Source organism: Trematomus bernacchii, unplaced genomic scaffold (assembly GCF_902827165.1).
Source record: "Trematomus bernacchii unplaced genomic scaffold, fTreBer1.1, whole genome shotgun sequence".
In the NCBI taxonomy this organism is placed as follows: Eukaryota; Metazoa; Chordata; class Actinopteri; order Perciformes; family Nototheniidae; genus Trematomus; species Trematomus bernacchii.
This window is the reverse complement of record NW_022987839.1, coordinates 3,069,990-3,084,899: the sequence shown is the minus strand read 5'-3', so window position 1 is coordinate 3,084,899 and position 14,910 is coordinate 3,069,990. Positions and strand designations below refer to the sequence as shown.

The 14,910-nt window shown below is 41.8% G+C and overlaps 1 protein-coding gene across 1 annotated transcript in view; it reads left to right on the top strand.

The window, feature by feature from the left end:
• The window catches only part of st6galnac3 (ST6 (alpha-N-acetyl-neuraminyl-2,3-beta-galactosyl-1,3)-N-acetylgalactosaminide alpha-2,6-sialyltransferase 3), a 69,986-nt gene extending 61,808 nt beyond the window's left edge, over positions 1–8,178 (top strand). The window contains exons 4-5 of the mRNA XM_034152784.1: positions 1,783–1,890; positions 6,273–8,178. Of these exons, the coding sequence (XP_034008675.1) occupies positions 1,783–1,890; positions 6,273–6,462 (298 nt within the window). The 3' untranslated portion in view covers positions 6,463–8,178. The remainder of the gene's footprint in view (positions 1–1,782; positions 1,891–6,272) is intronic.
• The last annotated feature ends 6,732 nt before the right edge of the window (positions 8,179–14,910 follow it).

Below are 14,910 nucleotides of genomic sequence, written 5' to 3'. Positions count from 1 at the left end.
CCATATATATATATGTATGTACATCACCTGCGGTCCTCCTATAATCTCTACGCTGTCTCTGTGTCTCATACTGTGGTGGTGCCTCCATTTCCCCCTCATCCTTATCAGTATCAAGCTGTGCACTCTGTTGAATTGATCCGAGGTCTAAGGCTCCTTGTAGTCCCATGCATTGCTGAGTGGCAGCACGTGGGCCACCTGCCATGCGGGGGCTGCGGGTCTCCACTTCATGACCCACTTACTCGTCTTGTTTTGACAAAACCTCGAGTGAAGCTCCATCTCAGCGGCGTGTTGTGTGTTGGAGGATGATCAAAGCTTACCTTTCTTGTGAGGTCATAACACCGCGAGTGTGCTGCTGATGAAAGGATTATGCGTGTTGTTATTGATCGGCCCACTGGGGTCCTGCATTATTCACAGGGGAAGGCGTGTCTGCAGCAGTTGTGATAAGCTGTTCAACACCCAATAAAGTGTGTTTCTTTTCTCAGCCTCAGAACCTTTCCATATATATAAAGAAGTGTGGATTTGACAACATGTTTAACTATTAATGTCCACCATAATGAATGTTTAAAAAGCCGTGTGAAGCTTACAGTAAGGCAGACATATGGTGATGCACCTGTCCTGAGGCTGTGCTGCAGATGCATTTAGTTTTAAATGTACATATTAGATGAGCTAGGCTCTTTATACAGAACTACCTACAAAAGGAACAGCTGTTAGAATAATTGTAATTCTCACATCCTCTGCTTTACAAGAGCAAAGAGCTCAGAGGTCAGAGAAACGGCCACCTGACAACTCATGCAAATTGAAGTGTTTTTTATGACTGAAGAATGATTCTATGCACCAGTCGATCCTCAAATGAAATACAGAGTTAAATCCCAGACTTAATGTAGGTTAAAGGGTCTTGAATGTATTGTCTTCAGTGATTGTAATGTTATGTTAAAGGGGACCTATCATGCAAAATGCACTTTGTGATGTCTTTTATACATAAATGTGTGTCCGCGGTGCGTCGGGGAACTCGCGCAGCGTCAGAAAATAAAACCCTCTCTCTTTTCCTCTGTACCCAAATCTTTTAAAAACGGGTGTACAACGAGCGGATACAGATTCCATCCGATCTGACGTCAAATCGGCGGCGGACCCACAGAAAGTTGCTATCAGAAACAATGCCTGACATGTTTTGGACGTCTTTGTTTACATTAGCAAGCCTCGCTAACACTCAGAGCTAACCTGTATTGAAGAGCACATGTGTTTAAAAAGCAGGAAATAAAAAAGGAACTCACCTTGTGATAAACCTGCAAGAGAAAAAGCATTTGAGCTCCATACTATTTCAGAAATAATCCTTGATGTGGTTTAAACAGGATGGCGAAATATCACAACCGAATTTAACTTTATTTCCAGTTATAATTCTGATCAGGCATTAGCTCCGCCTCCTCTTATTTATTTGTTTCAAGCTAAGGACCCAAAATCTGCATTTCTCTAACAGGGCTGCAAAAGAGGGGTTTGAGCAGTATGAGGCATGGCTACAATGGGTGATCTGTTTGGTATTTTGAAAAAAACCCATCACAGACATGTTTTATATAGGTATGGCCCTACAATATATTTTTCAAATATAGCATGATAGGTCCACTTTAAATGTGTGTTTCCTTGTATCTTGTCTTAAAATGTGCCCGTGTTGCAAATGGAGCTGCTGCAATGCAAGAACATTTTCACACTTGATCTGACAGTAAAGTGTTATGTATTGTATCGAAAGATGAATATCATAATGAAAGAGGTGTCTCTGTGTGTCTGCAGGATCCAGTCCGGCTCCTACCTCAGCACCGGCTGGTTCACGCTCATCCTCGCCATGGACATGTGCAAAGAGATCCATATCTACGGCATGATAAATGACACCTACTGCAAGTAAGACACCAACTATCCCCCTGCATTCTTAGGTGAAAAATGCACACAGAAGACTTCGTAAACTAGATTTGCATTCACAGCAGCGCCGGCCAATCGCAGCCTCTCCCATAATCAAGACCTGCCCTGTTGGAATGCATTTCCAATTCCTCTCTTTGGGTTTAATGGCTGAATTTCTATGCTGAAATCCATATTGGGTTCTGTGTGCCGTGAATACCATTATATATTTTCCTGCCTAGAATACCCAGCAGGCTGCAGAGTCTCCGAGGCTGCAGCACCCATTTCCTCCCCTGCTCAAAGTTGTATTCCCATACATGCCAGTCTTCCTCGGTCTGACTCGTGGGTGAGTGATTGCTGTCGGACTGCGAGGCCATGGGAAGGATGACAAACAAGATGCTGTAGCTCCGGGCACGGCTGCTCGCTCTCTGATTGACTCGCCTCCTCTCTCTCAACGTGATCTCTCTCTATCCCCCGAGTCAAACACTTCTACCTAATACGCAGTGAAAATCCTGCCTTTTATCCTCCCTGTGTTCCCCGTGCACAGCGGGAGTTGAAATATAAATATAAACAGCCCCAGACACATGGCAGAGAGGAGAGATAATTCAACCAGCGCGGAGGATTTTATGATTCAGCGAGGCAGTTAAGAGGCGGCGTTGTCTCCTTTCCCGTCTTTCACTTCTTTCCTTCCTTACCTGCGTGAGACAGGAGGATGTTGTGTTTCACTGAGTGGACAATTTAGTGTCACACAAACCTCTGTTGGCAGCCGACCGCTCCGCTACAACGAGAACAAATTCAGTTTTGGTAGTGGATCAAAAGCCCAAATTATGTTGGTAAACAGTTGGAGTTTGTCTTGAGCGCTGTCCAAGGGGCTGATCCTGAAACAGTCAGGGAGCTGGAGCTGTCCGTGGAGCTTCACTGGAGAGCGATGCTGCTGCTTCTCTGACAGCAAGCAATATGGCAAACCTGATTAGTTGCTCAAAACAACAATGTTATTAAAGGTCCCCTATTATACTGTTTTTCATCAATATATTACAGGTCTCAGATATACACAAACATGTCTCTGAAGTGTTTGGCTCCAAACACCAAACAGATCATTGCAGCATCCCATAATCCCCTCTGTTTCAGCCCTGTTTCCAAAGTGCTGATTCTCTGTCTGTTACTTTAGATGAAAATAAGGAGCCCCTCCCCACGCCCCTCTGAGAGATATTTGGTTAAAACGAACACAATGGTGCTCTAGGAGGAGATTCAGGTGATAAGGTAGGTGGGGGGGGGGGGGTTACCTTGGTTGTTACCTTGGTTGTTGATTGGCTAATGGTTACACAAGCCAAAAAATCGTTATGACATCACAAAGTGGCCAAAATCTGATCAGCTCATTTTCAGACAGGTTTTTATATAAATGGATCAGGACAAAAAGAGAGAGAGTCTTTGTTCCTGAAACTTCCAGAGTCTCTTTCCACAGAGGGGACACATGTTGGTATAGAAGACATGACAAAGTGGATTTTGCATTATAGGTGACCTTTAAAGGAAACGTGCTTGTTATGGTTTCATTCAGCGAGGCAGTTAAGGGGCGTCGTCCTCTTATTTCCCGCCTCTCTCTCATCTCCTTCCTTACCTGCGTGAGACGGGAGGATGTTGCGTTTCACTGAGTTTCTGAGTGGACAATTTAGCGTCACACAAACCTCTGCTGGCAGCCGACCGCTCCGCTCCGACAACAAGAAGAAGTGAAGTTTTGTGTGCAGCGCTAGTCAGAATGGACCTCAGCAGACATTAGATAATGGAGCCTCAACAGGTGCTGCGGAGAGGGTGAAATTGAATTTATTTGTTAACGCCGGTGCGCTCCAGCGTGTGACACAGAGAGGAGCGAGGCAGTGATTGGGTTGTGTCTCACTGAGAGCTGGCACACAGCCATGGCTCTGTGGATGTGGAACCACTGGAGATGGCTCTTTCTCTTCTGTCTGTGTTCATTCCCCTAATGAAAGTGTTACACAACATTTTCTCACAAAGCCATCACTCACTATTAGCAACCAACTGCAGGCTGCACAGTGGATCTATGTATTGATTCCTCCTTTCTTCTAATGGTTTGTAGATGCAAACTGTAAACAATTTCAGCTCAGAATTGCTCCACTTCCCTCCTCAACATTACTCAGTTTATTTGGGTGGTTTTTAGATTTACTGTGGCTCAGAATAGGAGGAATGTTTTCATGATATCTTACAAATAACAAGAGTAGTTATTGAATAACAGGAGCTGCTGTTATTTGTGTTTTAATGAGGGGAACCTGTGGAGTGGAGGCTTTCGCCCGAGGCAGCATCACTTCAAGCCGCTGACTGCTGAACGCTGTCCTGAAAAAACCTTCATTTAAACTCATTTGTTATTCCATAGTTTTAAATGCTGTTATTTTCTGGAGCTTGTCCTGAAAATGCATTCCACCTGCATTTTGTATATACAGTATATATTATTTATCTATATACACAAAAATGGAAATTCAGACAACTTGGAAAAACAGAACAATTTCAACCTGATATATTACCACCATCATAATAATAATAATAGATTTATTTTGTTAGCGCTTTTACAGGTGCTCAAAGACGCTTTACAGATATAGTGAAAAGAAAAGAACAACAAATAAATATATATAGTTAAAGTTAAAGTCAAATAATACAAAAACAATCACACATTAAAAGCCAGATTGAAGAGGTGAGTTTTTGTGAGTTTTTTTAAGGTGGTGAGGTCAGGGCAGTCTCTGATGGGTTGTGGGAGTGAGTTCCAGAGGGAGGGGGCAGCGACGGAGAAGGCTCTGTCCCCCCAGGTCCGGTGCTTGATGCGGGTGGGGATGGATAGGAGGTTGGCTTCTGATGAGCGGAGGCAGCGGGAAGGGGTGTGGTGGTGCAGCAGGTCTGTGAGGTACGGGGGGGCCTGATTGAGAGCTTTGTAAGTAATCAGGAGGACTTTGAAGTCGATTCTTTGACGGACGGGGAGCCAGTGGAGGTTCTGGAGGACGGGAGTGATGTGGTCTCGGGAGCGGGTGTGGGTGAGGAGGCGGGCAGCAGAGTTCTGGATATGTTGGAGTTTATCATATCAAAAATACGTGAAACACATTAAAAAACACTGTATTATTTAATGTTTGACTAGGATGAGGAGTTGATTAATTTCATCATCACACATGCAAAAACCATATACAAATGATAATAATAGGTGTTCAATGAAATAGACTGTTCCAATGGTTGACCAAATTCTTCACATGCGTAGGACAAAAATCTTCAGTTTAGTCTGCAGCCTGCTTGGAACAATAGAGTTGAATACATATCATTGTATAACAACAAACAGATACGATTCTCTTGAGGGTTAATAATACAATGATATAACAATGATATCCTGACCCTAGACTGTATATATAAGATCCTGACCCTACTTCTAACCTTCATTGTGTTGTGACGCTCAGCTCTGATGTGATTAAATGTGATCGATTGGTCAATCACTTTCAGAGCTCAATCAGAAGGATCCTGTCGCATCTCATCTCAACATCCATTCACTGACAGGACGTCAAACATCACCGCACACATGACATACTGTACATGCCTCTCCTTTGTGATGCAGCACTACTACTTGTTTATTTAGTTAAAAGTCTGACATTAGCAGAAGGGCTCCTTATTTCAGGGAGTGTCCGATATTCAACTCTCCCAACGCTACATGGCAAACATGCAGGATTCAAATTTCTATGAAATCAAAAACTATGTTTAAAGTTGTTTTGTCAGTATATGGCCCCATAAATGACAACTTATGCTATTGATAATGGTATTGTATAAGTATATAATTTCCCTGAGAACGATTAAAAATGTTAGTGACTCATCCTGCACTCGTTTTTGCAATTAAATGTTTTTATTATATCAAAAATATGAGTCTCACCTTCACCAGCAGCACTGACAGATCAGGATCAATCTTCTTCATTGTCTTCTGCTTCCTCCTCCACTTCAACCCTGTTCCAAGTGCTCTGTGAAATCTTCTAGCGTAGGCGAGGGTGATACTGTAGCAACAGAAACCGATCTAGTAGGTACCGTCAATCTGTAATCTCCCAGCGGGTCGTAACACATCTTTAAAGCAGTTGGCTACTGAAAACAGCAGAAGATAATATGTTAAATCAAAATGCACTCAGCTAGCCGTTTCATGGTAACTTAAAATACTTTCGGGGATCAAAGTCACATGCGAAAATACACAGTTTATAATAGTTATAAATAAGACCTCAAATAAATACCATGATGTCCTTGTCGTTGGTTTAAAAACAACAACCATGAAACTCTATATTTTGTGCTGCTTTCTTTCCCTCTTTCTTGCTTTCTATCTTGTTCTTTCTATGTATCTAACGGTCTTCCTCTCCTCTCCCCTTCAGGACGGAGGGCTACAGAAAGGTTCCCTATCACTACTACGAGGCGGGCAGCCGGGACGAGTGTGCGGAGTATCAGCTCCACGAGAGCGCCCCGTACGGCGGCCATCGCTTCATCACGGAGAAATCTGTGATTGGCAAGTGGGCCAAAACTCACTCCATCAAGTTCTTTAACCCCCCATGGACGCTGTCGTGACCCTGGCTGAACCGACAAGGAAATATTACACCGTCATCGCCATTATCATCATCTCTGTCGCCTGGGGACCAGCTGGATCGCTACACTGACAGAAAGCCTGTTCCCTAATGTGCACAAACATCACACTTTGGCACATATTCCACTTCATATCCATTAGAGAAGGTTGTTCGATGGCTGCCTGTCAAGTGCTGAATGGAGAACATCCAGGAAGTGTGTTTTCTGACAGGAAGCCTTTCCTGTTCAATTGATAAACATGGCCAGCAAAAACATATCTCCTGCTTCTTGAATTTGAAAGCTGCCGAGTTGTTCTGTTCACTGACCAGCCGATCCTCTCTGCTCTGTGAGTTCAGCAAAGGACGGCCTCGAAGAATCACTTTGAAAAGAAAAAACAACGGAGGGAAACAACAGGAAGTTACAACTGTCCGTCAACTCTCGGTGACCTCACGGATCACGCGTTTGCAGGCGCTCTACATGGCAGAGGCTGAATTAAAACGCTGAAGAAGAGCTCCTGTTGCCATGGATGCCTGTTGATCTCGCCTACTCTGTTTCCTCCTGTCAGGCTGTAATTCATCCATACTGTAACACGCATCATTCAGGCTTTCGTCTCTGACTGATAATTGAGGGCATTTTTCGCCGACAACAGCTTCAACAAACAAGGTCATTTGAAAAAGAAAACCGCAAAAAACTCAACGGTAAACAAGAGTCATGGCTGTAAATCGTCTGTTCACCGTCATGCTTTGCTGTCTGTAAACTCACACAACTGAAAGATGTCAGCTGTTTTTTTTTCTCTCATAACGCTGTGAAACTTTTTAAGAGACACGTTCCGGCTCGATCTGGATCGGTTGCTAATTTATTCATCTCTTCAGCAACTCTCTGTAACAGTGTGCCATTGACAATGTGAGCATCACAGCACATAGAGCAATGTGCAATCACAAACTCACAGAGGGAGTTGGATCATTTGTGTGACCCCCGCAGAGGGAGAGATTTATGTGTGCAGTGAAACCATTGGAAGTTAATTGTATTCCATTATCATTTTGTGCCTGCGATACACTCATTGTACAGAGACGGAGGAGGAGGCCGCTCCTCTCTCCATCGCTCATTTTCTCATCTCAGCTTTGTGCCTCTTTGTGTACACGATCACTGTGTGAACACATCTGCCCGTTTGTCTTTGAACGCAGCGTGCATGTCTCCTGATTCAGGTCGTAACATTTGAATGCATCAGTTTCCAGCGCAGTGAGGAATAATCAGTGAGGTGTGTAGGTCAGCTGGTATCAGTGGAGAGACTCTCTGGCTGTGACCATGACTCCCTTTCCTCACCCCCCCCCCCTCGACAACATTAGCCTCAGGCGTCTGCAACTTGTACACAACATTTATTGACGCAGGAAGCAAGCTAACAGCATCCGCTAGTATTAATGTACCACTGGTGGACATTTATTCAAGTTTTTGCTGATGTTAAAAAGTGATGTAATCGACTTCCTGTCGCTTCTTCAGACACGTGTTCTGGTGGTTTTAGATTGGCCTTCTAATCAAAATGTATAATCATGCCAGAACAACATCATTATCGTGTGTTGTTTCATCGTGAATGAAAAACAAACCAAATTGTCCTTCCTGGATCCATTTGTAGCCCAATTTGAAATCTTCACTGTTCCTCACAGCGGAAACACTAACGACACGTTTTTTGTTGTTGTTAATAACATTAAAATCATGACAGACTCATCATGAGACTCTCTGGCTGTGACCGTGACCCCCCCCCCCCCCCCCCCCCCCCCCCCCCCCTTCGAGACTGTGATTAGTGTCCCGGTCAGAGCCGCCGCCCGGAGGGAGCGAACACTGGAAGGATTCAAGGTCTAATTTGGGCGACTTGATGCACAGGGTCCCTGACGACTGTAATACACTGCAGCTGAGCCTCGCTGCAGAGCTCTGTTTACTCTCTCTCTCTCTCTCACACACACTTCGTTTTGGGCTCCTTCTCAGGAAGCATCGATTTGGTGATTTACAGGTCAACATGTAGGTTGAAACTGGAAGGTTTGTGGATTTCTTGGCAGACGCGTAGCTACAGCTGAGGACTCTGAGGTCACGTCTGCTTGGAGTTTCTTTAATTTAGAGTGGGGAGGATTTAAAAAAAGCCAGATCCAATATTAATATGTTGGATTTTCACAGGCCAATAAATAAATACAGTTTTAAGTATTTATCCCCAGAATAGCAGTTTGAAGAAGGCTTTGCAATATCATTTCTTGCATCTGACATTTTGACTAGTCCAAATTTCGCGATTCGTATTTAGGAACTTTATATAGGATGCCACTGGAGTCAGATTTCCCGTTTTGGAAAACCCCAACCTCAAATCCAAGCTGCTGCTTTGGGCGTAAACAGAAATGAAAGCTATAGTCGTACTGTCTTTAGCACTTCTGTCTAATTGTGTCACATAACATCTGTTAGACACACTGTAATGACATGCTACAGATGTTATCAGTGCTACAATCTGCATAAGGCGATGTTATTTATTGGTATTGCCTACAATATAATACGTTTCTGGGGAATTCCTGACCACAGCCCTACATCTATGTTAACCAAACTTATGATTATGATTCAAAGCAAACCAACTTTTAACTCTAAAAACCTTTTATGCATGCATGATGACATTGCAGTGGCATCAGCTTCAAATGGTGCATTTCATTAACAAAAAATACATTTATGTAACTGACACATCTGTAAAACCACTGCTTAGATACCTCAGTAACCTTTTTAAGATACTTATCTTGCAGGAAACTGTATTGGGAGAAAATAGTCCCTACTCTGCATTCCCTGAGAACTATAAGGCTGGAGTTTAATGTACTGTAAGTGTTCCTGATTGATCCATCATTAGCCTCAGGCGTCTACAACTTATACAACATTTATTGACACAGGAAGCAAGCAGCAGCAACATGTATTAATGTACCAGTGGTGGACATTTATCCACATTTTTGCTGATGTTAAAAAGTTATGTAATCGCCTTCCTGTCGCTTCTTCAGACACGTGTTCTGGTGGTTTTAGATTTCCTGTCCGCCTCGTGTTGCACGTTTCCCCTGCAACATCTAATCAAAATGTACAATCATGCAAGAACAACTTAATTATCGTGTGTTATATCACCGTGTATGAAAAACAAACCAAATTGTCATATATTGATCCATTTCTAGCCCAATTTTAAAGGTCCCATGTCATGCTTTTGCGGTTATTACCCGTCCCCTTGTGTGTTATGAAGGTTTGTATGCATGTAAACGGTCTGCAGAGTCAAAAACCCTCAAAATACACCCTGTACGGAGTAAAAGTCTAACACAGAAAATACCTCCCCAAAACGCCTCGTTGGAGATTTCTCATTTTCCATTGTTTACTTCCTGGGTATTGCTACGTAGGGATACCCAGTAGCCACGCCCAGAGCTATGGCCGCACCCTCTGCCAGCCTTTCACGTAACAAAGCTTCCCAAAACCTTTCAGCGATGCATGCCGGATATGTACAGCGTAGGGCACTGAAGAACGATGCTGTTCCTACTTTGTTTGGACCAGCGGGAGATTCGGGTACACAACCTGTAAGTATTCATTGTTTGTGTATTTATGATGTTTAAAACAAACAAGGTATCTACCACAACTGTTTAAATGGGTAAACGTTTTTCTACATTGAAATGCTCTCCGCAGACCCATTCTCACAGCGTTATAAACCTTTTTCTTACTCAATATCAAGCCACACTTATTGTTTTTACTTCGGCTCTGAGTGTTTGTGTGTGCTCAGGATGAGTTTTGCTTGTTCTAGCTGTATCGCCAAGCCTGTCTGCTCCTCCAGCAGTGTGTGTGTCTGTGTGTGTGCGAGCAATGCTAACTGGGCTAACTAAGTTGCTAGTGTTTCCATATATCAACTCCAATGTTAGCAGATGGCCTTACATGTATCTCATAGCTGGAGAATGTCTGCAATCACACACGAAATACTCAGACAGTATACTCCGGGTGATTTACCGTACGGTCAGTACATTATAGTTGGCGTTCCTGGCGTGTATGCTACCGTTCATAGCGTGTATGCTACATAGCTAAACAAGAAGGCTAGCTAGAGCTAGACATGTTAGGGAAAACATTGTTTTCATGCCAGCTACAATGAATGACCGAACGTAGCAGACTACCCGTATAAGATTGCAATTGTAAACATGTTATTGCTAGCCTAGACTAACTGTTGTTCATAGTAGGCATATTACACTGAACAACTAGCAAACGTAGGTTAGCATATTAGCTGGCAAGCTAACTGTGTTGATTAGATAGATAGATTAGATATATACACACTCCTACCACAACTACTACTAACAAATCTAAAACAACTAAGTTTCTCTAATATTTTGTGATTTGCATTTGATTTCGTCCAGCCAGATCAGGAAACTCCTGGCGTATCTGGCGGACAACACACACACGGGATGACCACTCTGATGCCTCGTCCTAAAAAGCCCCAGCACCAGCTTAGCTTACAAAGCTGCATAGGCAAGATGCCGAAAACGCCTATAAGGGGAGGAATGGATGATATACAGTGTATATATGTATATTTACACATGTTCATTTTGTACATTTCTAAAAATAAAGTTTGATGGAAATACTTAGTAGGCCTATCCTTTCTTCCCTGAATTATTTGCTCCAACGAGCCGTTTAGGACAGAGAGTGAATACCGGTGAATACACATACTTTACAGAGATGCTGTATGCGAAACCAATGTGAGTTTGGAAAATTGCACAGTATACATCTATTTTAGTATACCTCAACAATGGAATTATGATCAGTGGAAATGGCCATGACATGGGACCTTTAAATCGTCACTGTTCTTCACTTGCAGTGGAAACAAAAACAAAAAGTGTTTTTATTTTGTTATCAACATTAACATCATGACAGATTCTAAGCTCTCAGTTTACTGCACTTTTAGTGCACAGTTTTACTATTATGCTGCTGTGTTTATTGTATTTTTGTTACTCTGGCACAACAATTTCCTTCGGGATAAATAAAATCTTATCTTATCTTATTTTAAGCTCCTTGACAACTGAGCAGATCCTTCCTCTAATGAAGATTGTTGAAGTTCAAACCTACAGCAACAGCTCATTAAAAGTGTAGAGATGTTTTGATTAACCATCCAGTTATAACCCTCGATGCATGTTGACCTGCGAGTATCCAAATCCCTGCTCTCTGGGTCATTGTGTGTGTCAGCTTCTTGTTGGGCAACAGAAAATCTCATATTTTCCCGGCATAAAGTCCCCGAGAACGATCACAGAACGACCTCCACCTCAAAACTCATTGCAAGTCCGCCCAGCTGAGGAGAGCGTCAGCAAAAATGTAAAATCGGCCTATTTTAAATTCCACCCGGTGTGTCTGAGCGTATAAAAGATGGCCGTTAACACAGGGGGGGTCGGAGGTCAGATTTCCTCCGAGACGACACAGCTCCAGAGGTCTGAAGGAATCCCACCACACGATGTATGTAAAGCAGAACACGACCTTCTGTGATATTCCTCCTGCTCTGGAAGCTAGAAGATAAGATGTGTGCCTCTGGGAGAGTTCGAAATATAGGTGAAACATCCCCTGATACCGAATCACATGCATGTTACATGATTAATGTTCATATATCTCCTTCAGCCTGTGATTGTGCGTTCATCCGGCAGCTTTACCTCTGCTGTACAGTATATCACGAACATAAGTTATAGCTGTCCCATCATTTTCAGGTGTGTTATGGTGCATTATTTGTATTCTAATTATCCCCTTCTCCTCTTGTTGTTGTTTTTTTTTCTTGATGCAGTTGTTTGTGTGTTGCCAATATTTTTTCTGCTGCTGCAGGCTGTGCTCTCGGTTATTTTCTGATCAACAAACACTCCTTTGTCTTCAGCCAGAACCCCCTGGAAGGAAACCAGCAGATGTATTATACAGGATATTATAGAAAATAAGCCGTTATATAGGCTACCGTGAATCATCTGGGGCTCACAGCGAGAGGACGGGAGATGCTTTCGCTGTGAATAAGTAACACTATGAAGAAGAGTGGGCGGCAAAATATAGTTTTAATGAGCATTTACACATTGTTTCATTATTTGTTTTAACTTTAAACCAATAGTTGGACATATCTTATTTGCTGTCTTGCAGGGAGTTAGATGATATGTGTGATGACTGATCTCATATCTTACAGTGAATTTGAAGCTACAGCCAGAAGCCGGTTAGCTTAGCTTAGCACAACAATTGGAAACCAGTGTAAACATCAAACTTGGCTCCGTCCAAAGTGAACTAAATCCTCTTAAAAGCTTACAAATTAACATGTTCTATGCACGTGAAAAATGAGGTGTGAACACTTGGTTTTGTGCCGAGTGTTCGTCGGCTCAGAGCTCTTTCAGCTGAGATTCTAAGAAAGTCTACCCTCTATCGCACTGGTTCTGATCCTTTGGGATTTGTAATTAACTAAAACAGCGATAACTTTGTGAACCAAGGTTGTTTTAGTCATTGAAATTGTTAACAAATTCGAATTGGATTTTTAATGGGTTTATTTCCAGATAAAATAGAAGCCTAAAGTTCAGGTTTTACTGTGGCTCTTGTACAGAAAGATATTACAACATTGACCTAAAATTAGTGAACCTTATTTGGATGGAGCCAGTCTAACTGTTTCCATTCTTTGTGCTAAGCTAACCAGCTAGCTGTGTGTTCATAACTTTTCACCTATCCTCACATTTCTCATCTAACTCTCCAGCTAAACTCAAATACATTTCCCAAAATGTTGAACTATTTCTACTTTTTCCCCCCTGAATTATTTTCATGTCTGGTTCTGGCTCTTTTGTTTTTCCCTCACAGAACTTGAACTGATCATTTAAATCACTTTTTGTTTTGAGCAGTGACGTTTGTTGGTTTCATCTCTCCTTTCAAACCTGAAGCAGACTCTTCTCTTTGTGCTCGCAGTATGCAAATAGGAAGGAAAATAAAACCCATTGCTCCTCAGCCTCCCCGTAACAGAACTGAAACAGTTGAATGAGCTCCATTTTATAATGCTAAGTTAAAAAACCAATTGAAGGTTGCGTCCCTTAAAACTAGCAGCTCTTGCTTTTACAAAAAAAAAAACCCTGATTAAAACGTGTCGTCTGGAGCTCTGCAGAACAAAGACGTGATTTTCATTACCACCGCGTTTAAAATGCTCTCATTATCTTCGGCTCTTTTTTCCGGTCTGCTGATAATCATGTTTTGGATTTCAGATTTTAAAGATTGTCTCACGTCTCCCTAAAAAAAAAAATTGTAGCATTTCCTCCTGACTGTTGTACTTGTTGCCATTTCTCTCAAATGCCTCAAGTGCTTTAAAGTTCATTTCAATTTTCTCCTTCCCTGTGTCTTGCATTTATTTTGTGTGTTGTGAAGCACTTTCCTTTTCTCCATTTTCAGTTCAAGTGTCCTTGTGAAATGTGTAACTTCAGTGAGTGTTGAGTTACAATGAATGTAATATAACACCGAGAGGTTGTTATAAAGAAAGATGTTTTTGCTAACACAGTTAACACTCCTTTTTATCGGTTAAAAAAATGCTGCATGGAGAGTTGCAGGTTATTTAAATGTACACGTTGTGATTATATGTATTTCTGTCACTTGCTGTCTACTTATTAGCTGAAAATAGATATATTGTGAGTGTTCTTATTTTTACCGACATGTCCTCTGTGTCTTTTATTCTCTGTTGGGATTAAAGGAAACCTAAAAACCTTGTTATTTGATTAAGTTCCTTTCTCAACAAAGCCTGCAGAAATGTGTTCATGTTATATGAATGGAGCCGTCATCTCAAATCTGACGTCTCATGAGATTTTTAAAACATCAGCAGCGAAGATGAGCCGAGTTCAGAGTTTCGGTGAGCATGAGAGTTTTTTCTGTCACCTCTGCATTAATAAAGAGCACAAGTTTTAAATAATAATGCTCACAGTCATGGTTTTGATGCTACAGTAATGAATAAAGTATAAAAATAAAACATTTAGGAGACAGATTGAAACGATAATGGTCCTTATTCAAGCAGGTGGTTGATATATTCTGACTTTTGAGTTCTGAAAATCCCTAAAACACATTTCTTCCCCCCGTCTTGTGAAAGATGTCTTTGAAACTCTATGCTACTTATTTGTAACTCAGGCTCATAGTTATACAACTGTAGCCTCTTAAAATATCTGTTTGCACTACTCTTTTGCAACAGACTTAATGCTGACTGGATTATATTATTTATTCATTTAAAGTGCACCTATCATGCTATTTTTAGGCAATAGCATAGGTCTCAGATATATACAAATATATAAAAAACATGTCTATGAAGTGTTTTGCTCAAAATACCAAACAGATCACCCATTCTAGCCATGCCTCATATCCCTCCATTTCACTTCCTGTTTCAAAAGTGCCGATTTTGGGTATAAAGCTTTAAAAAATTGATTAAAAAAAATTTAAAAGGAGGGGGCTGAGCTC